Raw genomic sequence first — 24,222 nt, 5'->3', positions numbered from 1 at the left:
AACATGCTAAGAAGCGTGTTTCAGAAAGTGTGCATGTGTGGGTCTTCCCCACGTGCAGGTCAGTGGGCCAAATGGTTCCTCTGACGTACGTGAATTAGATTAGGTTCCTCTCACGGTCCCGACTTAATCACGTACTAAAGCACAGTTCTGCCAGCTCCCATTAGACACCTGTAGAGCAAAAGGCCTCAGACAGGACGAGCAGCAGGGGACAAAGATGCATCCTGATTCCTCAAACACCTGTGAGCATGGTACCAGACTGCAGAGTTCTTCATGAAAGAGCAAAACTGAGTCAAATCAGTTTCACATCAATCCACAAACAAACCCAGAAACTGATCTTTACCTCAGACATTGTTCCAATACAGTTCCTTCCAGAGAACAAGCAGCAGCCAAACTGGCATACCTTAATTTCAATGGAGAGTGGCTGTGTGGTTTCGGTACTTTGATGGTGCACCTAAACCAGAACTGATGTTGGGAAATATACTTAACATTCCCACATGGTGCAGGGAGGTGGATTGGGTTTCCTGGTGGTTGGAAAACCAAAAAGTAGCTCAATGTATGGCTCGCTCACACACACACACACACACACTTGTAATTGACATAGAATTGACACTGACACAGAAGGAATGCACTACAATTAAATCTGAGATTTAAATAAGTGATTTTTTCATAGCTTATGCAAGTAAACTCACAGACACCAACCCAACCTGTTGTTTCCTGATTAAGGTCATTTCAATTACTCCATCAGCGATTAGACTCAGCCCAATCTGGCCGATAGAGGCTTGTCCTTACACGAGAAGTGGGTGAAACCTAACACGCATCTCAACTTGTGGGGCCCTTTGTCAAAATCAATTGCCCAAACCAAGAAAGGCGTAACTCAAGTCTAAATGGCAGAGACGCTGGTGCAAGGGATTAATTTATGTTTCCTGATCATGCTATGTGCTGTCACATGTATGTCTTCCTGCCCTTTCTTTGCACTGTTTGTGAGGTTAATTGACACCTACCAACCTCCAGGATTTGTTTCAAATCAACACAAGTCAACAAAACAGGGGAAAATGTGAGGGTGACGTAACAGCTTGCAATGAAAAAGGCAATAACATGCATTTTAAATGACATTTTTGGCAGATAATTTTTAATTTAAACAGTCATTGAAACATAAGACAAAAGTCAGTAAGTGCCACTGCCTGTTGGAGCCAAACTTGAGTCATCACTGCACACTAAAAAACCCTGAAAGTCGATATGTGCAAAACAAATTCCTCCACAGTTAATGCTCTAATCAAATGGGAGATATTACTCTTTACTTTAACAGTGTCTCGAATTACTAAACTTCAAACCGAGAAAAAAGCTCAGTGAGTATGGGCATGAGCTGCAAACATACCTGCCTCCAAGAGGGCTCTCCTAGCACTGCAACACTTAAATCTCACTTGGTCTTATTCAAACCCGACCCCATCATGAACCAAGTGTAGCCCCATGGACGAGGATTTAGAAAGCCTGCACGATGGCTGAGATTCCACTCCAAATCCAGCATCATCGGCATATTATCTAGCTCTGGTTTTCATTATATATCATGTCCATACCTCTGGGGTCTTACGAGGCAGCAGCTGGAATGTGCTAATACAAAACTGGAGGGCAGTTTCATGCGAACATTAATTCCTTTTCATAAAGGAATGTTTTCACATCCAGACATGGGAAATCTATGGTTCCTGCCTCTCCTCTGCATCTGAAGGCTGAGGAGACACTGAAAGGAGGCAGGTTTTTAATGGCAGTCTGGACATTTCTAGATTTTTATCTATGGCTGAACCCATCAGTGCAGGGCTTCCATTAACAGAATTATTACGGTCAATTTAAGTGAATTTAATGTAATAACATGTACATCAAAGTCAAGCAATGCTACCTTTTGCTGATGCAAGTTGGGAAATGACTGCAAAGGCAACGGGCTGTGGTAGACCAGATGCCATTTACAAACTGGGCTACTCCCATATCCACAAGCCATGGCCATGGGCAACACATGAGCCAATATACAGGCACTCAGATGACTCAGGTTCAAACAGTCTACGTGTTCTTTTCTTCAAGGTTAGTCGGCTCCCCTGTGCTGCAGTGAACAGCCGGCAGCAGCGCCGGTTTCAGCACCATACAGGCGTGGACCAGAACAAAAGGCGCAGGCTGCTGCTGCAGCAGGAGAGGGGCGCACCGGGGACGCAGCAAGACGGCAACAAATACCACAAATATAACACCATCTATCACATTTACTTCCACGGACATAAAGAATGTTCATCCAAAATCTTCCCTAAAAAGCGACAAACTCATCGCTGGCGTTTTCTTAAATGATCTCGTATCTCTAAATCTTGATATAACTGCACATCACACCATGAGCGCTCGCACAGAACATCTGAGGATTAGAGGACAGAGATGCCAACATTAACACACACTTAGATTTTTGTCTAGAAACTTGAAAGTGGCCGGTGTGGCATTAAAATAGCTGAAAATCCATATTCATGCTGATCAATCATAAAGCCCCACATCCCGGGTAAATATACACAAAGAGCTTCAGCTCTTACCTGGAGGTTTAGGCTGCTGAGCGGCACTAATACCCTTGTGTGTGAGGAAAGCCGGAGTGACAATGACAGCGGTACGGGGCCCTGTGATCCCGCCCATCGTAAATTAAGATACCGTAAGTGCAGTCGTGGAAGCGCAACAGGATTATGTGCCTGCAATGTGCATGAGAGGCAAATCCTCCCTGTGATGATGTACGAAAATTTGTGCAACATCCCTGGAGTGCAAATGTGCAGTAAACGAGTGCAAACACAATACAACTGTGCACCAACATGATGCTATACAGAACATCCCGCAGCTGCAAAGTGAAAATGTCGAATCATTGATAGAGGACTGCTGCATCATGGCCATAGTTGGCTGCTTGGATGAAAGGGGGAAGCACTCTGTCCGCAGCGGAAATTAGTGCAGAGCTGAGGTACCCGGGTGTGGCTGTTGCTGAGGAAAGATGGAGGAGGGGGGTAACGCGGATGTGATGCCAAGGGGAGAAAGATGGAGGGGCAGGGAAAAGAATGAGTGGGGTAAAACAGAAGAAGGGAGGGAAGAAGATGCATCAGAGAGCTGGAGCTGCACTCCTGCCCCTAAGGTGAGGCGTGGTGAGGATATCGCCAGCTGCCTCGGCTTCCGTCAGTGTGGGGCTTCAGCACCCGAGGGGCAGACTGGCATACTGCACACTTACAAAAACATGCACCAGGTCCAAAGATTACATGATACTGCACTGGGTGAATATTAGTTCTGTATGCCGGACCATTTAATCTATTATACTCAGAAAGACGGATGCCTGAACATACAAAAAATGAGTGACAAAAGAGTTGTCATCCCTAACTGACAACAGATGAGGCTGAGATGCTTTTAAATCATCCAGTCACATTCAACAGTCTGCTTTTTTCCTGCTTCATGTGCTGCAATGGAATCAAGCAGAAGGATGTTGGTCTGGCTTTTCTCTGCCAGCTTTGTGCATGCATTCACTGCCTCCTATTGATGAAAATGAGACAATGCACAGTGGATGCTGATGCACAAGTTTTGCTTCAGTTTTAATGCACCCTGACTAACTCTGACTCATCCCTTTCAATCATTCATACCAGTCCTCACCCAAAACGGACAAAGTGAAGCAGTAAGAAGCAGAAAGGAAGAAAAATCTAAACTTGGATGATTTATCTAACATTCACACACTGCTGTGAGGGCATTGTGCTCCTCGTGAGAGGCTCTGACCAACATAGAATTTGAAAGCAGGGCGCCATTCAAAAGAACGCAACATTGTGAATGACACTAGCTAGTTGAACACAGTGTGCACCGCATTTATTTCATCAAGTGTTGACGTGTTGTTCATGAGCGTACATTGATCTGAAAAAGTACATTTCTTTTTCAACTACACGCACACAAGCAGCTAATGACACGTTCACTCACAAAAATATTTTGAGTGCTTTTTACTGGGAATTATTTTTCATTGCAACATATACAACTAAAGCCACAGCAAGCTGCAAATGGCCAGAGAAAGACATAAAAATATGATCGTTATTTTGTCACTCATATTTTGTTAAAGTGTTTAGCAGTACTGCACATGTAAGCTTTCTCATATATTTGTCACCTTGTGCACCAACCCTGTAAACGTGCTGCAGTAAGCTTCACTGAGAAACGAAATGCAGCCTGGACATTCCAGCCTCATTTCATTTTACATTTTACAGCAGCCACAAATAATTTCAGGATCATGCTAAATACATAGAACAAGTCTTTGAAGTGATTATTCAGTTCTCCTCCCTTCATTAGCTGGCTGATGTGCCCTTGAGCAAGGCACTTAACCTCCCCAATTTGCTTTGAAGTTACAGCACAAACTAGTAGTACCTGATTTTCTACGACTGTTCAATGTACTTTAATCAATAACATCCGTGCAAACCACCACAATCCCCCAAGTGCTGCACCACTACATCCTGATTTCTCACTTCTGGCTGACAATGCTGCGGGCGATGAGCTCTTTCATGATCTCATTGGTGCCTCCATAGATGGGCTGAACACGGGAGTCCACAAACGCCCTGGAATGAAAACCGACACAAGTTCAAGATCGGCAGTTTGGAATATAAACAAACAACCTTGCGTTGCTTCTAAAAGCCTGCCCTCCTACCTGGCGATGGGATATTCCCACATGTAGCCCCAGCCTCCGTGAAGCTGCAGGCACCGAGTGGCCACCTGGTTCTGGAGGTCAGAGGCCCTGGAGAAAAGATCAGAGGACTCTTGCAAATGTCAGCAGCGAGGTGTGATTTTGAGATTAGAGGCTGGACTATAAGAACATATTCTCACCAGTACTTGGCCATGGAAGCTGTGGAAGAGTCCAAGCGTTTCTCAGCATGCAGCTGAAGACAGTTATCTATGAAGGCTCGGGCCACACAGATCTCAGTCTTCAGCTCTGCCAGCTTGTGCTGCACAGTCTGTGAAGAAAATATAATGTAATGATATTTACCCTATGAAGGAGAGCCTGCAGGTAAAATGCTACACATCAACATGAGAGGATATCCAAGCAGACAAAGCACTAAAAATGCTTTAACACGGACCTGCAGGTGAGCAATCGTCTTGCCGAAGGCCTTCCTTTGCAACACGTAGTTCCTGGTCTCCTCAAACATGAACTCGCAGCTTGCTAAGGCCATGCCCGCAATCACCAGACGCTCCTACACCCAGAAACAATAAGACGTTTAGCATCAGATTCACTGAAAACACCACGATGAACCCTCTGGCCTCTGATCTTATCCTGCAAGTTAATGAAACCGGTAGTGGGGACGTCCTTTCACCTGAGGCAGTTCATTCATCAGGTAGTAGAATCCTTTGTTGAGTTCCCCCAGGAGGGCATCAGCTGGGAGGCGCACATCCTCAAAAAACAGTTCAGCCGTGTCCTTTGAAATAAAAAGAACAGTGAGACCTTTTGCAATGATTTCCAACAGGATGGTGGAAGACTGATGGAAACAAAAGCTCCAGTACCTGGGCCTTCAAACCGATCTTCTCCAACTTGCGTCCTTTCTGGAAGCCTTTCATGCCGTTCTCCACCAGAAACAGACTGATGCCGTGTGCCATCGTCTTCGCCTCTGGGTTTGTCACAGCCACCACCACCACCAGGTCGGCCATCCAACCATTTGTAATGAACACCTGGAGAGATGAGCCGGGAAAAACTTCAGGTTGACACAGTGATGCAATGAAATAACCTGCTTTTGTGACTCCATACCTTATTGCCATTGAGGATCCAGTCACTGCCATCCCTCTTGGCGTTCGTCTTCACTCCTTGAAGATCACTGAAAGGTGAAAGAGATGGGTTATCAAAGCTACACCACATCATTGCTAAGCATGCAGATCTCTTTGGTGTCCTGACCTGCCCGCTCCTGGTTCTGTCATGGCAATAGCACCGATGCATCTCCCAGCCGTCATCTCGGGAATGAAGCGTTCAGTCTGGCCTTTGCTGCCATATTTGCTGATGTAAGGCATTACAATATCAGAGTGCAAGGCAAAACCTGGGCCTGTGCAGTTGGAGTACATCCTGGAAGACAAAATCTCAATAAAAAAAAAGAAAGCTTGCATCTTGTGTTTGATCTCAGATAAGAATAAATTGTGGTCGTAATTTTAAGGACAACTCACTGCTCCTCCCACATGACAGCAGCAGAAAGCACATCTCCTCCGATGCCACCATGGTTCTCTGGTATCATTATTCCCAGGATGCCTTGCTCACCAGCCTTCTCCCACACCTCCCTGCTCACCTGACCAGCTTTCTCCCACCTGGAACAAGGAAAAAGGGCGAATCACTAAAAATGAAGGTTATGCAATTGATTTTGTTCCTCTTGGTGGTTATTTTGCAAATCTGTGGTTGCTTTGAGTGTCTTTGTGGTCATTTAATGTCTCCTAGTGGTTGTTTAAGATCTCTTTGTGTGTGTTTTGCATGGCGTGTCTGGTTGGTTTTGCAGCATGGACTTCACACCGAGGCTGACCGCCGGCCTCATGCCACGATTCCACCTACTCCTTATGATGCGGAACCACTTCTTCCTGATAAAAGCGTCGAACACTTTGTCTGAAGATATCATGGTCCTCGTTGAAGATCCGCCGGGTCCCAATGTCCATCAGGGTCTTGGCGCTGGAGGTCTCTGGACGGGCTGAGGAGACAGGCTGCCCAAGCTGCTGGGAATCACTGTGTTGTAGCCTGGGAAAAATTACAGAAATTAAACAGGACTATGATAACCCTGCAGGGGATTAGGGGAAATGACATGACAGTTGAGCTGAAACTAATGGTTTTAATGTCATTAACTATAATTAATTAATTGTGTCATTAATCTGACTGTGATTGAATACTTTTACTAAATCGGCAAAACAAACATGCTTTTATTTTTGTTGTTGTTTACATGAGTCGAATCCATTTCTATCTGATTGTATTTCCACGTTCAAACTCCAGCTCAGATAACACGTGACTGAAGTGTGTCAAAGGTTATGCAGACGGGCACGCACACACACAAATGATGACCTAACCTGTAACCTGTAACCTGTAAATATTTCACGTGTACGAATCCTGCATGCTGACCCATTTCTAGCGACAATTGAAATTAAACTAATTAATTCAATTTAAACGGCGTATTACCCGAAAATATGCAACGTATCAAATTTTTTGCAGCTACATTTCACCTTGCAGAAGCGGTAGAGAGCACATGTCCTCGCCTGGAGACATTTCTGAGCCCTAAAAGACAAGTTCTAATCATTTTTTGAAGACAACAAACTCCAACTCCACCCAAAAGGAACGAGCTACAAACACAGAGACAGTCTAAGTGAAACCAGTGACCCGGTCCTCAAACACTGGCTCCTCCTCCGCGTGCAGCCCGTATTTTGGCCCGATGCTGCGCGGAGTGAAGTAAAGGTTCTGTGTATCGCCACTACCTTTTCAAACGTGTGGAGGCTAATTCAGCTCAATCAGCCCAAACCTGAAACGTGACTTTGAAAGAAGTTGTTTCGGGTTCAATGTTTATCGTATATCCCAGTTTTCATAGTGGAAAACTATGGGAAACTGAGAGCAGCGCCATTGCTCCGCGCACGCACATTACGCACAGCGCGCAGGGCACCAAGTGCCAGCGGGGGCACCAAAAAATCAGGCTCGTAAAAAAAAAAATCATCACAATAGGGTAGGTACTAGTATGGCACCACAAAGAAGTTGTGCTTAGGGCACCCAAGTGGCGAGCAACGGCGCTGACTGAGAGCACTTTCTTCTTTTCTCTCTCAGCGCACGGATTTCATCTCCTAACAAACGGAGAGGTTTTCTGTCTCAACTCTGACACCTCCTGGTTTGAGTGAAGCTGTTGCAGAAAATACGTGTACTATTTGAGTAATATTATAAGTACTGCATCCTTTCAACAGAAACAAAATAAATAAATGAATAGGTTAGGTAATTAGCATTTATAAATAGCATTAACGTGTATCTATATTTAACAAAAATCTCTCTGTGTTTTCTGAGATAAATAAAAGGCATGACACTTAATCAATTAATAATAATAATATATTTGTTCGTGCAGAATTTAATTTGTATTTTATCAAGATAAAATAAAAGGTAGATGGAATGAAAACAGAATAAAAAAGGAAAAAATAGATACACTACCCTCACCCCCGATCAAATGTGTTGTATTGAAGTCTGACCACTTCCTAATTACACCACAAGAGGGCTGTCTTTCTTATCTTTCAGTTAATTTCATTTCTTATCAGTCTACAATCTGATTTTCAACCCAGGGCTGCACAGATAGTAACATTACTACAGATGTGTTTGTTTGTGTTCAGTGACATCTGTACCAGCAAAGTGTGCAAGTTGTTCACTGAACAAAACAAGGGGGTTTTGTGTGTTTGTGTGTATTTACCAAACATGTTTTAAGTTTAGCCCTTGCATGTTCTTGCAGCAATTGACGCATGAAACCTGAAGAGTTTAATACTCAGACATTTTTCTGAATCATCTGATATATCTGAAACACTCATGATGACCCCCCCACCCCCCATATATTCACATCTTCAATCTTCTCCGTGTGTTTTCTTATTCTTAAATTGTAAAATTATGCAGTAACTTTTATTGCTACTGGAATTATGTGATAGTAATGGCAGTCTCCTTTACATTTAACCATTTGTGTAACCTACTGTGTCAACAGTGAAAATTACAACATACATTTGCAGCACCATCACCTGCATATGAGTTCAGGTAGCAGCTGCCTTATGTCTCAATTGTTGCTCTTATAAGCTCAGGATGAAATCGTCTACCATAATAACAAACCAAACTTACAGATAGCACTTTTCCTTCCACCTTTGATATCTTTATGCATTTCTGTCCAGATAACTAAATGTCATACCTTAAAGTTAACTTTGAGCAACTTTTGTGAACAGAAGTAGTAATTACAAATAATGAATAACATGAAACAGTATCTACTGTGCACACACACAGCAGATACCTTTTATATAGCTTGTGTGTGTGCGCATACTTGGATAATAAAGCTGATTCTGATTAATGTGCTGTTTTGTCTCACATGGCCTCACTTTAACTCTGACACCTCCACTAAATTATTACCACAACTGTATGCCAGCAATGAAAAGATCAAGAACCAACAAAGATGGGATGTACGTTGGAAAAGTTTATTCTGACATGAACAGAGTGACAATAAATAAAACTTTTCAGGGAAACGGGGAAACTTTTGGCCGTCTATCCACGGCCGTTCTCCAGCACCTTTGGCATTGCTGGGTCAGTGATGGCGTGACTGAATGAGGTGGTGGTGGGAAGGGAGGGATCTACCCTCACTTGATGAGCGGACACCCCTTCTCCCCCGTTCCTCACCCCATGCGGCAAGTGGAGACGTGCCCCGGGTGGAGAAGAGGCCAAGTGATGAGGGGGGGTCTACAATGGAGAGATGACGGCGACGTCCCGAGAGAGGAGGGTGTGAGACGAAATGGAAAGGAAAACAAAATAAAACAACAAGATGGGTTTGCTTCAACATCCCTTGTACATAGTCCTTGTCTTTCCTTGGTTGGTCTTCAACACAGTGTAGATGTCCTGAACACCGCTGGGCTGTCTGTAGGTGAACTACAGTTTCTTCAGCACTCCTTCTGCTGGCCTCTTACACAGACATGATGTGCTTGACGAAAGCTGGAGAAAGACAAACATTTACGTTAAAATCTTTGGGTGAAAATGAAACGGGTGAAAAAAGAGACAGCATGCTGGGAAATCAAAGCTTACCCTCATAGTGCACACTGCCGTTCTCGTCCTCCTGGCCGGCCATGAGGGCATCGATCTCAGGCTCGGACATCTTCTCTCCTGTAGGAGGCACGAGGATCCATGTCTCCATTTCACATACTGTGCATGCTAAGCAAACTATATTTGTGCGCTTCTATATTTGGGGAAGGTGACTTGAGACTCACCCAGGGTGGACAGCACGATACGCAGCTCAGCGCCCATGACTGTGCCGTTGCCCTCCTTGTCGAAGACGCGCAGACCCTCAACATAGTCGTCATAGGTACCCTTTTGGAGGGCGTCGACCTCCTTCAGCATGGGCAGGAAAGCGTCAAAGTTGAGCCTCTTGTTGGCCATGTCTGTTGGAAAGATGGAGTCACATTGAGAGCATCGTTATGTCTTTCTGTTTGTTTAAACTGCTTGCTTTCAGTGTTTTGGGCCAATTTGACAAACTTAAAAGTGAGGTTTTCGCAACTTGAGAGACAGAACTTAGGTGGATTGTCTTGAAGCTTTGTCTGCACTTTGCATTCATGCACCAGGGTCTCACCGTCGGCAGAAGGGTTGCCCAGAATCTTTGTAACGTCCTTGTTGGTGGGGTTCTGGCCCAGAGCACGCATGATGTCGGCCACCTGGTTGTAGGCCACCTGGTTGTCACCAACTCTGTCAAAGAGACCAAAAGCCTCCTTGAAGTCTGATCAGGAAGAGAGAGTCAAGAGAGAACTTTGAGTTACAACACAGTGACACAAGTCACTCAAAGGAGCAAAAAAAACAATACACCACTTGCAAGTGGCTACACACACGAGGGATCTAAGGGCTGATGGGGCATGAAGAATTTTGGAAAAAGATAGCACATGATAAAATTATAGTCAAAGTTATTGGACATTGGTGTTACCATCAAAAACTTACATTTGATACAGCTGACATCAGTGCTAATAATGTGATGTTTTAGGCTCTGTTTGGGTTTTCTGTTCTTTCTTTTATCATCTATGGAAGCTCTGTGGTGTCGCTCTGTGCTGGAGGATCAAAGACAGTAGAAGCCACACACTCCCTTCATTGTTCCGAGCTAACAGGGAGCAACAGCTGTACTCAGGCAGACAGGAGGAAGGTACTGACTGGGGCCTGAACAAGGGTTAGCTATTTCTATGAATCTCTATGAAGGCCAACTCAAAGTGACCTTTTTGACAGATTAATGCTCTTGTGTGGCATCCAAAACAGCAGCAGTGGGAACAGCTGTAGCAGCCCACTCATCCCTCCCCCACACCCCCTCCCAGCCCCTCTCCATTCCTGCCTCCGCTTGCATTTGGGAGGAATTTAGGGGTGACATCGGGAGCAAGCCGATACACCCCGACAGAGTAAGCCAGGCCATATAGAGGCATGGCCCCATGGCCCCACTCGAGTTAAACATAAAGAATGCTGACTGCGACGTAATCAACTCCTGGCATATATTCTACTGGCAACAAACCTGTGGTATAAGTGTACCAGAATGTGCAGAAGCAGCATCAGCAGCTACTAAATACAAAAAAATTTGCACATTGTTTTGACACATCTTTTTAGCTTAGCTATTAGAGATGAACATATAACACAAGGATGAGAGAAAATATCCATCAAAATACATTACTGAAAATGGGCACATTGTAAGTTAAGGTGTTGAAAGAGCCTCAGCAACACATTGGATAATGTTTGTCGAGGAAGTGTCTCTTAGCACCGAGCAAAAGGTGGCTGCTTCTTAAAACCTGACCTGGTGAATAACACTTCTGCTGCTGGAGGCCCACTGTGGGTTGGCCAGACAAGGTCTCAGAATAGACATATCTCAAATCCTTCTCGACAACTGGACAAGCCTGTGGAATGGCATGTCTTATTGTGGTCTTCAGTCTGGATGTTTTTTCATCCCCTACTTCCACCTTTTAGTACTTAATTTGGACTTAAGGTCCAAGCCTGGAGCTGCTCTGAGAGTTTAGTGCGCCTGAGAAATCCCTTGTCACGAAAATGACACACTGAGCTCGGGGAGGAAAAATTTTAAGGCCCGCTCTCTCCTGCTGGTAATGGTGTAGATAAATGTCACCCTGCATGATGATGATGATGATGGAACAGGATTCTCACAACCTATTTTTTTTCACACGCAAAACTTGCAAGAGATGTAGTTTTCTTCACTTACCCTCAATCTGGTCCGCTGTGAACTCGGTCTGTCACACAGAAATACACAAAAACACGCACATACACCGACAACGTACATTTATGCACACGTAAAAACACAAAGAAACAATTAAAAATTAGTTTAGAAAAAAAAATAAGACAAACAAAATTCAGTTTATATAAGATTTCCTAGCAATACTGTATTGCTGTCAACAGTCCAAAACTGCACTAAACACATGATGATGGATGGTTATGAATTATGATTTCCCCTTCCATTCAGATATAAGCCTATGGAGACATTAATCAGAAATGTGGATGAGCCTTTTTTCACAGTTTACAAAGCAGTATCAAAGGTCTTCATTTTCTCTTCCCTAACACGATTTCAGTGAGAAATCAGTGACGCCAAAAAGTCCCAACTTTGGGCTTATTTTGTTGAGCTGGTATCCAAACCGGCAACACAAACAAATGTTGTCTGGTAGGAAAAAAAAAAGTAACTCCATCGGTACTGCCTCACCCAAAAAGGTCCAAAACACAATTTTGTACACACCATTTTGGAGAGTTGGAGCTGGAGGAAAGAAAGGAGAAGAGAAGCTGGAGTCCCAAGACAGAGTGGTCCTGAGCCATGGTCGAAGCCCCCTCTTATTTATCCCGGGCCTGTGATGTCACGTATGCTAATGGAGTGGATCAGATGACAGGCCGGAACATCTTTAACTTTCTTAGGGCACACGGAGAGGAGAGCAGCAGGAGTAGGCCTTTAGAAGGGGACAGGGATATTTTTAGAAGAAGAAATAACTGTGTCAAGACTGTGCTTCTTGTGTGTCACACAAGCTTTTAAAGCTCATTTCTGCAAAGAATAAAAGCTTTCACTCACTCAACATCGAATGTTTTTTCTCTTTCGAGAAGGAGAAACGCAGTTGATGTACAGTGATGGAAAAGGCAGAAAACTCAGCTGCCTAGTGGTCCACTTCAGAGGGACTCGAAGCCCAGAGAGCTCATTTACAAGGTGGTATTTTTAAACGGTGCACCTTCTCCTCCTCTTATGGTTAAATAACAGCAGGGCAAAAACTGTTTGAAAAGCTGATTCCTCTCAGGCAAAAAAGGACAACTTGTTTTCACTGTATGAGGTTTGAGGACATTACCTTTCACTGGACCCGTCCTAAAAACTCTGAAACTGGACAAGACATTGTTTTTTGTAGTGGAAGTGAATGCTATAATGCACAGCCTTGTTTGCAGAGGAGCGATTACAGAAGAGTGAAACTGAGGGTATAACATGATCAGGACAGGTCAAGTGACGCAGAAGTAAAGGTTTAGTTGCACAGTGTGTGGATGTTAAATGACCTGAGCACAGAGCTGCTTCACTGACCTTCCCATCTCCAGCAGAGCTCTCCATGGTGCTGACGGCAACATCAAAAAGGAATCTGTTATTAATGCAGCAGAGGCATAAAACAAGATCATAACATTTAGAGTACATTTCTCACACATTTCATCTTAAAAAGGGTCAAATTGCAAATAGAAGAGAACATTGGGAAAAGGTTGCATAACAGTGCATTTACTGAGCAGGATTAAATAAAAATAACAAAGGCCCCTGCTTACTTTCTGTTGAAAGTTCTCTTAAAACCATTTCTTAACCAGTTATTAGTGACCATTTGTAAAAACTGCAAAATGTGATTTATCCAGCTGAGATTCATGTTCACTCACATGAATTCTCACATTAAGCACATTAAGTTTTGCAATATTTTTTCTGAGTACTAAATTCATAAAAAAAATATATGATATATAATATATAATATAACATATGAATCAGCAGACATCAAATCTGACCCTTTTCACTTCAATAAAGACCAATAACGACCGACTCTGTAAAGTGTTGGACCTGCTCAGTCTTTGCGTGTGATTTCCTGACTGTACTTTGGGTGCTTTAAAGTCACCAGTCAGTTTGTCAGAAATGTGAAGTATTTAGGTCATTAAAACATCTTTTGCAGCCTTTTAATACCCAGAAATCAAAAAAAATGTGAAATGTGTTTTGGAATAAAACCTTTTTTTTCCCTGTAAACACTCAGATGAGGTAACTCAAGTGACTGATTGCTGCACGAGCACCGTCAGACTTGTAACTTGCCATCAGCTCTGTAACACAGCAGGTATGTCTCACAGAGCAACAAGCAAAGGGGCTGGAGTACATTAGTGAGAGCGAGTGAACCACAGTCAAAGACATGTCCATGAGAACACACCCCGCCCACCGGACAGATGAGCTCTATTTTTACTCCCATTCCTGCCCGAGGTGTTCGGTTTCTCCTATGCTAGCTGGGAAGGCTCTGTGGAGGTGGGTGGGGGTGGAGAAAATGAATGCTCCTGCTCCTCAACACTCCAGTACAGTCACCACCTCCTCCTACCCCTCCTCTTCTGCCCCTCAAGGAGCCCAGCTGGCGTCGAGTCATAAAGAAGCATGGGCAGGGGGCTTAAAAAAGAGTGGTGGCATTGTGTCGCTGCTTGGTTTTCTGGGGTGTTACGTGAGCCTTATTTGGAATAGAAAGCAGACCAATCGAACCAAGTGGTCGATGGAGGAAGGGACAGAGGAGAATTTCAGTTGAATTCAAGGTTTTGGAACCAACATGTGGTTTCCATTGTGGGCTAAATGCCTTAAAACTGGAAATAAAATGTCTTAAAACACCTTCTAAATTGATGTCTTACACGTTTCTGTTATTCCGCATCAAATCAGATCACACATTTTTAGACTGATCTTGCGCACTGATTCCTTATCTCCACTCAATTTGGAAAATTGATCCTGATTCACCTAAAATCTGACTGTCAAACAACCTGATCGTGAGGTGATCATGTTTCTAGGTGAATTTCCTTCAGTGCCAGAGAACACACTTCATTTGCCAAGTGAAGACATTCATTCACATGCTGAATCACTGCTGCCCCCTTGTGGCCCTTCTTTGCTGCTGCATGATCACACCAAAGAGCACAACGAGCACAACAGCTGTAAAACGAGATTTATTGCTCAGACGGTGCAAAGGACAGGCAACAGTTTACGCTTTAGGGTTAATCCTTTAACACATGCCACAGCTTGTACTGTTTCATATTTAGTGCAACTTTGCTTATGACGGAATAGCAAACTAAAGCATCCATTTCCTTTTTTTTTACATATCAAACTTACACAATATACAGCAGTTAAGTGCTAACATAACACCACTGGATTTCCCCACTACTTAAAATCATATTTTGACAGATGAAAAATCAGAACTAACTTCGTTCCTTGTTTGCTTAAAGCCAGAAAGACGGCACAATCTGAGAAGCAAAGATACAAAAAAAACCCCAATAAATCCTCGAGATAATGATGTAGTTGAGATGTGAGCATCGGATTTATCCTGTTAATAACACGTCAAGTCCCCAGAAGAGAAAGAGCAGGAAAAACATGGCACGTCTGTCCCACAATTTCATTTATCAAGATGAAGTGAAGCGTGACAGAGAGCGTAAGTGTGGGTTTGCTTCTGGTTTTATTTTCCCTTCAGTGTGGGCAGGAGGGGGAGGGACTACCTGTGGGGAAACTTTTACACCTCAAAAGCTGGGAACCTTGCTTTCATTGGCTGCAGAAGGTCGGCCAAGAAGTAGATGGTGCCAGCCATGCCTGTAAACAGAACGTGACACAAAGAGTTCATAGCTCCAGACAAACAACAACATACAGGAAAAACACAGAAGATAATACATAATATTTGATGCTTTTTATATTATCTGTTTAGAATAACCAGTGATGGAATGTACAGCAACTAGATACAATTTATTCAAGCACTGTCCATTACCTGCTACTTTATAATTCCATGCCACTACATTTTGGAGGCAAATATTGCACGTTTCTACTTCACTAATTAGTTTACAGATTCTGAATATTAACACATAATATAAATACTTTTATATAAGCCAACTATTATAAACAGTTATTTTTCATTTTTAATTTATTTCCCCTGCAAACACTGGGCTGTTTTTGTTGTTCCGGCTGTTACACAAATATTGCAGGGATCCAATTTCCAATTCCAGCCAGTCAGCTCTGTTCTGTGATGATATTTGCGACACAGCGACCATTATGATACCAGGATATTTTGGGCAAGTGGGTCACATCATCACAAATTACCTTCAAAAAGCGAGAAGGGAGTGTCTGGTGTTCGGCATCCATGCTTGCCGTAGTTCATGCACCAGTCTGCAAACTGCAAGGAGGAAGAGAGTCAGAGGAAGAGAAGCGTGTCATCATAACGTCGAGGACTGCAGCCAGACGGTCCCAGGAGAAAAGCGAGCAATGTCAACAACTGTTAAAAATTGTGCTCCGCTCAGTGAAATCTCAACATCTGTCGAGGTATTGGATTATGACCACAAAGTCACTCCATTGCACGGGGAGCGTGTATCAGAGCTGAGGCGAGACATCTGAAGAGTCTATCTCTATCCTCTATGAATAGATTCATATTAATGATAGCACACGTGGGACTCGAGCCACCTGGACCGCATCCAAAACATGAGTTCACTACCGGCTTTGACGACGACTCGCACTGACAGCTACCAACCAAGTGTCAATAAACGTAAAATGCCCTGCCTCAAATTTAATGCTGGCGAGCGACTGACTGTGCCATGATTGGTTGTGCTTTGAACTAATTTTAATATGACTTTCACGATCACAAAGTCAAGGGAAGACATGCGATAAAGCCTCAAAAAACAAATCTTCTATTTGTTAGGCCATCACACATGAAATAAAACATTTAAATTTTAATTAAATCTTATTTATCATTTATTTTTTCTTAGTTAAAAGGATTTATCTTATCGATGTTTCAATCCTTTCTAAAACGCATTTATTTGGGAGAAAATGCTGTTGTTCCCTGGTATGAAAGTGAAAATAAGGAGCATGCCTTCTGTGAGTTTGTTTCATAAAACAAAATGAACCTTCATGCATAAATACGCATTAAAAAATTCTTTTTCGACCCTCTGAGACAAGAAAACATCTCCTAATCAGAACTCCCTACTGTGAGACTACTGAGGCATTAATGCTCACTAATTAAGATGGATGCACTGCAGGAGCGCCACAATTAATATTTGTGGTTGTTTGATCATTCAAATGGCTGCTGTATAATGATCACGTTATAAAGTCTCTTTCAGGTGCTCTCACCATGCAGGCTCTGTAAAGGTGCTTGGGGTCCTGTGTTTGTCGGTACAGAGCCAGGAAGGTGTAAGCATTACCCGCCGCGCCGTGACACAACCCGTAGCCTTTCTTCAGCAAGCCGAAGTGCCACACGACCTCCCCGCACTGCAGGGCGTCATGCAGGTACTGAGGCACCCCGAAGGTCTGGGACGAGGGGACAAAGAAGAGGAGGAACAGTGAAACTCAAAGTTTTCAGAACAGTCAGTGGTGACAAATCCTGGTGCAGCTGCATAACTGAAACTAGAACTATAATGCTTTTTCTTGTAAGAATATCAACAGAAAAGTCTGACAGAAAACAAAAAAACAAAATTATTAGCTCATATTTCACTTTTATTTTGAATGCAGAAATAGAAAGCTAAGACACCTGAGATTAAAACAGACCAAACTTCACCACAAGATGGCACTGTGACTCCCTGTAATTCTTCAGTTGTTCCCTCAGCGTTTACCTTGTATGCCTGCAGGAGCATGTAGACCACACCCGGGGAGCCGTGGCACCAGTGCACCAGCAGGTCTCGGTCGTCCCCGATGCAGGGAGGGTAGTTTCCCGAGGGGAAATTGAGACGGCAGACGTGGTCAACGCTGGGCTTCACCAGCCTGTGCATGTGCTCCTCCACAGCGACAAAGCCCGACTGCGAGGGAGGGGGTTTAATCACTTTGTCAACAATAATTTTAGTAATCAGTGATTTTTTTGAGGTGTTTTATCAAGCAAAAATGTCAAAAAATTGTTGGTTCTGGCTTCTCCAAGGTCAGGATTTGCTTCTTTTCTCTCTTTTGTGTCATTGCTATTAAAAATCTTCTGCTTTTGGACAAAATAAGTCATATTAAAATTCAACCTTGAGCTCCGGGAGCCTGTGATAAGCTTTACATACAGGATGCTTCTATTTCAATGTATGACATTGCAAGCAAAATTATCATCCCTGCAAGATTTATCTGCTGTGCAGAAGCATCACTGTCTCCAGAAGCTCCAAAGCTCATTTCTACCTGCATGAGGAAGTAGTAGATGCCAGCCAGGCCATGGGCGGCGCCAACGTACTGCTCCTGGTACCACTCATACATCAGAGGGCTTTGGTTCTGCACCCTGAATTTCCTGCTGAGGTGCTCGCCTGATGCGAGCATGGCCTCGGTGATCTGAGGAAGAAAACAACACATCACGACTCACAAACACACCTAATCTGTAGAACTGAAAGAGATCAATGTAGATGAATTAGAGCAATTTGGACATCAATGTGTGCAAGAGAAAGCAAATTAGTGCCCAGCAGCAAATCAAGATTGCTGGGGGCAGTAACCTACAAGGGAAGCATTTTCCCATTTCCCCTCAGCTTCTTAGTTACTCCAAACCCTTTCTTCCAATTAGGCTCACTCCTCTTTGTCTATGGTTACTGTTGTTGTGTGTAGCACTAAGGAGAGTCTGAGAAGTCACAGAAGATCAGCTGGTGTGTCCTGGATAAAAATAAAAACTCTTCTGTTCGACTTCAGATCAAAGCGCCCTGTTTCTGACCCACCTGCTGGATGTACTGCAGTGGGATCCGGTCTTGGCCGAGCTGCTGGTTGATGAAGACGAGGGAGTAGAGGTAGCCCACCCGCCCGTAGAGCAGCTCATCAGGCAGCCCGCCTGAGCCTTTCACCACGGTCTGGTGGAACTGCAGCAGTCTGGCAGAGGCACACAGGAAAGACATAATTCAAGAGATAGGATGATGTCTCATCATGGCCAGTGAACTATTTATTATGACCTGTAATTGTGTACCTTTAACTGCACAATAAATGTGAACTTGACTGAAGGAAAGAATAGGAAATTACACACATTTTTCCAGAAGGAATGACAATTATACTTCCACTAATTTGGTATAAGTGTGCATTCTCCACGGACCTGCTGATGCATTCATCGGTCTCTTCCATCCTCTGCAGGCGATGGTAGATCACAGCAGCAACAGCCAGGGGCCCAGCATCCCCACACAGGAAAGTGACGTCATGTCGTCGGGTCAAACACTTCAGACTGCGTTCGGCATATTCTCGTGCTTTCTGAAGAAGGGACGAGTCCTTGAACACATTGTGGAGGTGCAAGTAGAGCAGAGCAATTCCTGTAGATGGACAAACAGTCAGATTAATATGTTTTTGTTGTAAAATTTGGAAACTAATCCAGAGACAGTTCAGTATTAACTGGTTTCAACACCCCACCTCATTCCAAAAAACAAGCTAAAGGTTATCTGGTTTTAGCTGCTATTGGTGGTCTTCTATGATTATGAACTAAACATCAGAACAAATGACTGAATGACTCGGATTTTGAATGTTTGTCAGACAAAACAAAACACGTGTATCAGCCAATTTTGTTTCTGGGTAACTGCAATGAAGAGTTTTTAATATTTTTGGACATTTTTTCAACCAAGCAATGAATCCAGAGAGATTAATCAGAAGTCAATGCACTTGTGTGAAAATTTCTCCAGATCACACACTGGTTCAGATTCCTCTTCAAATCATGCTTTGTAATGCTGAGCACCTCACTGTTTATTAAATTAAAACCAACCCCAACTGTGAAAAGAATGGGAGCACCAGAATGTTTGTGTAAAGGCAAAAACTGACCGCGACAATCATATGTGCAGTCTTGCTTCCTCACATTAAGTTTCCATGTAGTCAGATCACTGCAATTCCTTGCAATCCGACCACATGATGTCCCTTAAACCAGATGTGTAACGCTGTCATCACCTGCCCATCCGGTGTAACTTGTGCAATTTCTTGGGTCAGCAGACTTCAGCCCGTTTTCCATGACAGCTAAAAGTTCACTGATCTTGCTGCTCAGCCGCTGGGAAAACTCTGATGTGAGCTGAAGGAGGACAGAAATCAAAATCATGATGGCCACTGTACATCACACACACACACACACGACTCTCATACACTCATCATGCATTAGTTACCTTTCCATGAGAGTCAAACAGCGCCTGTGTGCGCGCAGGGCTCCCATCATAGTCATCATACGGATTCCTCAGGGCTCTTGTCTCCATTTCTCACCGCTTTGTTTCTGCTGCACTGCAGTAGATATACAGAAAGGGATTAGATAAAAACTGATCTGCGAAGAGACGAGGCAATATAAGGCGGAGAAGACATAACAGATGAGTGAGACAGAAGTCGTGCTCAAATCAGAGAGCAATCGATCTTTTTTTACAGAACATAAAGCCATGTAACGCAGCAAGACTATTTTGCAGGGCTGCACACACCCACTCACACAGGCTAGTGACAGTTTAGCTTAGCTACACCGCTAAAGCTAACGGCTAGTTTGTTGAACTGGTGTCGTAGACGCAGACTAACATTGATTATAAATGCGAATCAGGTTAATGTCTACAGAAAGTCAAAACTGAAGATAAAACAGCACAATTTTAACACTGACAAGCACACCACCTCGGCAAGTGCTGCACTGTTATAGCTTCTTCGTCTTTAGGTTTACCTAATAGAGGGTTTGGCATTAACCAGCGCCACCTGCCGCTGCGGAAGTATTACTACCACTAAACAAAAGGAGAAATTGCTGTGGGAGTGGAAACAAATCTCCAAATATGAATTACAAAAATATACAAAACGAAGATTAAAAAACATGTGAACTCAGAAGCTGTCATCCATTTTATTTCTCAGACTTTCCCATGTTGGCTGACTTGAATGCTAAGCTCCTTGACATGCCAAATTGCAAGTCTACTTGCTTTTCTCAGTATTTTGTTTTCCATTTTGAACCCTGTGGTGTCTGGCTCAGTGAGACACAGGACAACCTGGCCATTTTATCAGTTAAAAGAAATAACAATAGAGCCGGAGAAGTGCTGATTGATGCTCTGGAGCACATATGTTTAGGCAGAATTTGACCCAGAGGTCTTTTGCAAACAGCTCGACTTCGGTGCACCACATTCCCTTCAGTGATCTGAATGACTTTCCCACAGAGATGTCTAATCTCAGTCATTAGTCCATCAACATGAATGTTTCCAAAGCTTTAAAGATAATTGCCCAGTCATCATTGACTGTGCTGATGACCCCATACTGGTGATGCTAATGACTTCCAAACAAATCAGACAAGCCGAAATTCATGATCACAGGGTGGAGCACACACAGTTTACACACACTGGTGCCATGGAAACGCCACGTGCCACCAATCTGCTCTTGACCTTCTTCAGAAGCCAAAACAACATGTCATTCCTGTGGATGGTGATGATAATTATTGTGGTCACAGGAAACACGGGGCTGGTATTGATTGGCACACTGCTGAGTCTCACTGCTGGTGTTCCACATTCTCACTTATTGCAGAGATGGAAGCTGCTCCAGCGCTGTAATCTCCCCCTTTGAATGTCCTCCTCTGTGAATGGCACGATTTGAGAGAGAAAGTACATTGTTGTGGCACCAAGACCTTGCACATTCAAAAGGGAGTGCAGCGTGACACGGCCTCTGAAGGGCTTCGATTACTGTTCTCTCTTTGTTAATATGGCTTCCCCTTCGCCCTGTCCCCCCATGTTTCATCCTAATTCTCTCGAGCTTAAGATGCTCCAGGCTTCATCAAAACTTAGTCCTAATTAAACTGTGCTCAGTGGTAGAAGACTTTCATAAAAGTAGTAAAAGCACAGGTTGAAAATACTGTTACAAGTAAAAGTACCAAAAATAAAAGTGCAGCAATAACATATTTGGTGAAATATGAATATTGATGCATTAATGCGTTGATCACTTGAAAGACGTAGATAACAGTATTAATTGTCTAAGTTTTATTTTCTTTCTATTTGAAATGCTTTTAAGATAATGTCCATGTTGTCCAAACCTAAATGTGGAGTTTTTTAAGTCTTCCTGACTTTACATAAAAAAGTCTGAATTGCTTACTTGTAATTTAAGTTTTTCTGTTGTCCTTCCAGCCTGCCCATCTTGATGACTTGTGTAACCTTGCCAATGAAAAGTGCAAATGAAGCTGACAATTACACGGGCCAGAGCAGCAGATTTGCAACAGTCATCACTGTTGGTTTTTATGTTTACCTCTTTTGATTTTTTTATGTGTGTGTGTGTGTGTGTGTGTGTGTGTGTGTGTGTGTGTGTGTATGCTCCATTATTTCCTTTTGTCAGAGAAACTGGGCTTCCTGTCATTTCCATATCAATGGACTGAGCTGTAGGTGAAGGCGAGCCATGCGGTGCAAAGTATAGAGCTTTTGCTCATGTACCTTGGCACCGTTTTACCTTGCCTTGAGGGACGGAGGATGGAAACGAGGCTCAGAATGCAACAAGATTCAGAAGGAGACCTTCGGGCTTGATTAGAGCTCCTCGTTGAAAGACACATTATTGAACTGAGTCTCCCTCCCACTGCGCCGCTGGGAAAATCAGCTTCCAGCAGGGAAAAATATTAATTAGAGGTGATATTGATTATAATTTCTTCTTAGCACAGGACAACATACAAGCTCAGATCTTTCAAATTGCTGCTGAATCACACACTTTCACTTTATTTTATGTTTATTTGAATGCTTATGACCCCACGACCCTAACGGATAAGCGGTATAGAAAATGAATGAAGAATGTTTATGTGATTGTTGTGAAAGATAAAGTTGTTGATGCTGCTTGAAACTCCAGCGAAAAATGTCGTTCACCTTTCATTAAACACAACATCACATCATTTCTGACATCTTTGCCCCACAATCCTTCACCTCTCTCTGCCTTTCTCACCCATCACCTCCGTTTCTCGACCCCCTCTGCCTCCTCTCTGTCAGCATCCACCTTCTGTCTTTCTCCCAACCCTCCTTGATATTCACATGGACGGCGGGTTTGCTGCTAGAGTGTGTGAATGCTGCCAGAGGAGAGTCTCAGCAGACTTCAAACTGTGAGGCACAAAGTCGAATACTTGACCCCCAGTCGTAGCCTGCAGCTTTTTAACTCCCTCTGCAATAAAAAACCTCTTCAGTGTCAGAGATGCCTGTCTGCTGGTCTGTACTGTCCAGCATTGTGTTTGGAGGTTATGAGGGAATCAAATAGTTACTCCCCATGTTCACTGTTTTACCAGGGGGTATCTTCAGTGTTGGGATGCACAGGTCTGCTTTTGGCCATGGCTAAAGCCTGGTTTGGAAGTTTACTCGGCTTTCGAAAGCCTTTTAAATGTGGTCAAACCCAATAAAAACAGAGGAAGAGTTGACCACAGAACTAGATACTGGACCCAGTGAGAATTGCTAACATGACACATACGCCAAAAAAGGTTTCCAGCTTTGGGTTTTACTTCCTGGACATGCGGCCTGCTGAAGATGTGCAGTTAGACTCTACATTGTGATGACATCACTGATGATGTAGTATGTGACATATGACTGGCCTGGTAATGTGCTGAATTCTGCTGTTCTCAGGCCTTTCAGGCAGCTTGTCTTTGTGACAAATCTTTTTTCTGCAGAGCATTCGGCATGCAATTTCAGCTCCACTTGATCACAGGTTTGGACACAGCTCCCGCACAGGAGCTGACGCAGCAACTGCGAGCATTTTCTTTTGCCACTGTCCATTTCCACCTTCACCAGGAGAAGTTGTTTAGCCATGCCAAAGGACACAATTAAAACCTCAATTGGAAGAGTGGAAGAAACAAGGGAGGCGGGGGAGTATTCTTCCCCTTTTCCCAGCCTTCTCCCCCAAGTGGTCTGGATTCATTTTGGTCCCGGGAAACAGCCTGACAGCTGAGATAAAGAACATTCTGGTCCCTGACATGCTGCCACGGCCCCATCTGTGGCAGCACTAAAAATACACACAGTCTGGTGTCACCATACCAGTCAACTGTCTGGGAGTGGAGGAGGGGAGAAAGAACGTTGACAGACACAAAGACAGATACAACCTGAAGCATCTGAGAGTGAACAGGAAGGGGACACTGAAACAAGAGAGAGAAAGATAGAGAGGATGAGTGGAAGTAATTGAGAAAAAAGAGACAAGACAGCACATAGCAGAGAGGGGAGGCTGATATCACTCGAGCAGTGTACCTGAGTTACACCGACGAACCTTCTCAGCACGTCCAGTACATGACGAGCAAACAGTGGAGAACACGCCTATCCTTGGATGTGAAGCACTATTGACTGTGGATGCACATTAGCACACACACAAGAAATAAATACAGTTACATGCTAAAAGGTCACGCACAGTGAGTCAGTCAATACAGCAATACTGTACTTAAGGTGATTACTGT

The 24,222-nt window shown here is 43.6% G+C and overlaps 3 protein-coding genes across 5 annotated transcripts; all 3 read right to left on the bottom strand.

The window, feature by feature from the left end:
- Nucleotides 1-3,821: 3,821 nt before the first annotated feature.
- On the bottom strand, nucleotides 3,822-7,378 carry acadl (acyl-CoA dehydrogenase long chain). The gene is made up of 11 exons (XM_046382083.1): nucleotides 7,195-7,378; nucleotides 6,539-6,718; nucleotides 6,163-6,300; nucleotides 5,900-6,064; nucleotides 5,756-5,822; nucleotides 5,515-5,679; nucleotides 5,328-5,429; nucleotides 5,094-5,207; nucleotides 4,843-4,970; nucleotides 4,667-4,753; nucleotides 3,822-4,577 (listed from the first exon to the last, which is right to left on the bottom strand). The coding sequence occupies exons 1-11, from the start codon at nucleotides 7,266-7,268 to the stop codon at nucleotides 4,484-4,486; spliced, it is 1,314 nt and encodes a 437-aa protein (XP_046238039.1). The 5' UTR covers nucleotides 7,269-7,378; the 3' UTR covers nucleotides 3,822-4,483.
- Nucleotides 7,379-9,147: 1,769 nt separating this feature from the next.
- On the bottom strand, nucleotides 9,148-12,571 carry mylz3 (myosin, light polypeptide 3, skeletal muscle). The gene is made up of 6 exons (XM_046382756.1): nucleotides 12,441-12,571; nucleotides 11,916-11,943; nucleotides 10,308-10,451; nucleotides 9,949-10,119; nucleotides 9,767-9,844; nucleotides 9,148-9,676 (listed from the first exon to the last, which is right to left on the bottom strand). The coding sequence occupies exons 1-6, from the start codon at nucleotides 12,441-12,443 to the stop codon at nucleotides 9,648-9,650; spliced, it is 453 nt and encodes a 150-aa protein (XP_046238712.1). The 5' UTR covers nucleotides 12,444-12,571; the 3' UTR covers nucleotides 9,148-9,647.
- Nucleotides 12,572-14,874: 2,303 nt separating this feature from the next.
- On the bottom strand, nucleotides 14,875-20,549 carry lancl1 (LanC antibiotic synthetase component C-like 1 (bacterial)). Of its 3 annotated transcripts, none has more exons than XM_046382804.1 (10): nucleotides 20,466-20,549; nucleotides 19,985-20,096; nucleotides 19,776-19,893; nucleotides 18,943-19,153; nucleotides 18,578-18,725; nucleotides 18,057-18,203; nucleotides 17,522-17,704; nucleotides 17,043-17,219; nucleotides 16,023-16,095; nucleotides 14,875-15,521 (listed from the first exon to the last, which is right to left on the bottom strand). In XM_046382804.1, the coding sequence occupies exons 2-10, from the start codon at nucleotides 20,069-20,071 to the stop codon at nucleotides 15,445-15,447; spliced, it is 1,221 nt and encodes a 406-aa protein (XP_046238760.1). In that variant the 5' UTR covers nucleotides 20,072-20,096; nucleotides 20,466-20,549; the 3' UTR covers nucleotides 14,875-15,444. The 3 variants fall into 3 exon arrangements, with proteins under 3 accessions (XP_046238760.1, XP_046238762.1, XP_046238761.1); XM_046382806.1 differs by having other exon boundaries at nucleotides 20,455-20,477; XM_046382805.1 differs by lacking the exon at nucleotides 20,466-20,549 and adding an exon at nucleotides 20,293-20,435.
- Nucleotides 20,550-24,222: the final 3,673 nt, after the last annotated feature.

This window comes from Scatophagus argus, chromosome 24 (genome assembly GCF_020382885.2).
Source record: "Scatophagus argus isolate fScaArg1 chromosome 24, fScaArg1.pri, whole genome shotgun sequence".
NCBI lineage: Eukaryota > Metazoa > Chordata > Actinopteri > Scatophagidae > Scatophagus > Scatophagus argus.
Note: the sequence above shows the minus strand (reverse complement) of the source record. Positions and strands in the feature narration are given on the sequence as shown.

What these genes read in the sequence shown, in the direction of transcription:
- acadl (XM_046382083.1), bottom strand. Translation starts at nt 7,268, where the DNA reads ATGATTAGAACTTGTCTTTTAGGGCTCAGAAATGTCTCCAGGCGAGGA. An exon ending in GGATCCTCAATGGCAATAAG is followed by an intron (nt 5,680 to 5,755) that starts GTATGGAGTCAC and finishes TCATCTCTCCAG; the next exon opens with GTGTTCATTACAAATGGTTG. An exon ending in AGACGATTGCTCACCTGCAG is followed by an intron (nt 4,971 to 5,093) that starts GTCCGTGTTAAA and finishes TTTTCTTCACAG; the next exon opens with ACTGTGCAGCACAAGCTGGC.
- lancl1 (XM_046382804.1), bottom strand. Translation starts at nt 20,071, where the DNA reads ATGGAGACAAGAGCCCTGAGGAATCCGTATGATGACTATGATGGGAGC. An exon ending in TGTTTGACTCTCATGGAAAG is followed by an intron (nt 19,894 to 19,984) that starts GTAACTAATGCA and finishes GTCCTCCTTCAG; the next exon opens with CTCACATCAGAGTTTTCCCA. An exon ending in AAGTTACACCGGATGGGCAG is followed by an intron (nt 19,154 to 19,775) that starts GTGATGACAGCG and finishes GTCCATCTACAG; the next exon opens with GAATTGCTCTGCTCTACTTG.
- mylz3 (XM_046382756.1), bottom strand. An exon ending in CACAGCGGACCAGATTGAGG is followed by an intron (nt 10,452 to 11,915) that starts GTAAGTGAAGAA and finishes CTTCCTGATCAG; the next exon opens with ACTTCAAGGAGGCTTTTGGT. An exon ending in CGGCAGTGTGCACTATGAGG is followed by an intron (nt 9,677 to 9,766) that starts GTAAGCTTTGAT and finishes GTCTTTCTCCAG; the next exon opens with CTTTCGTCAAGCACATCATG.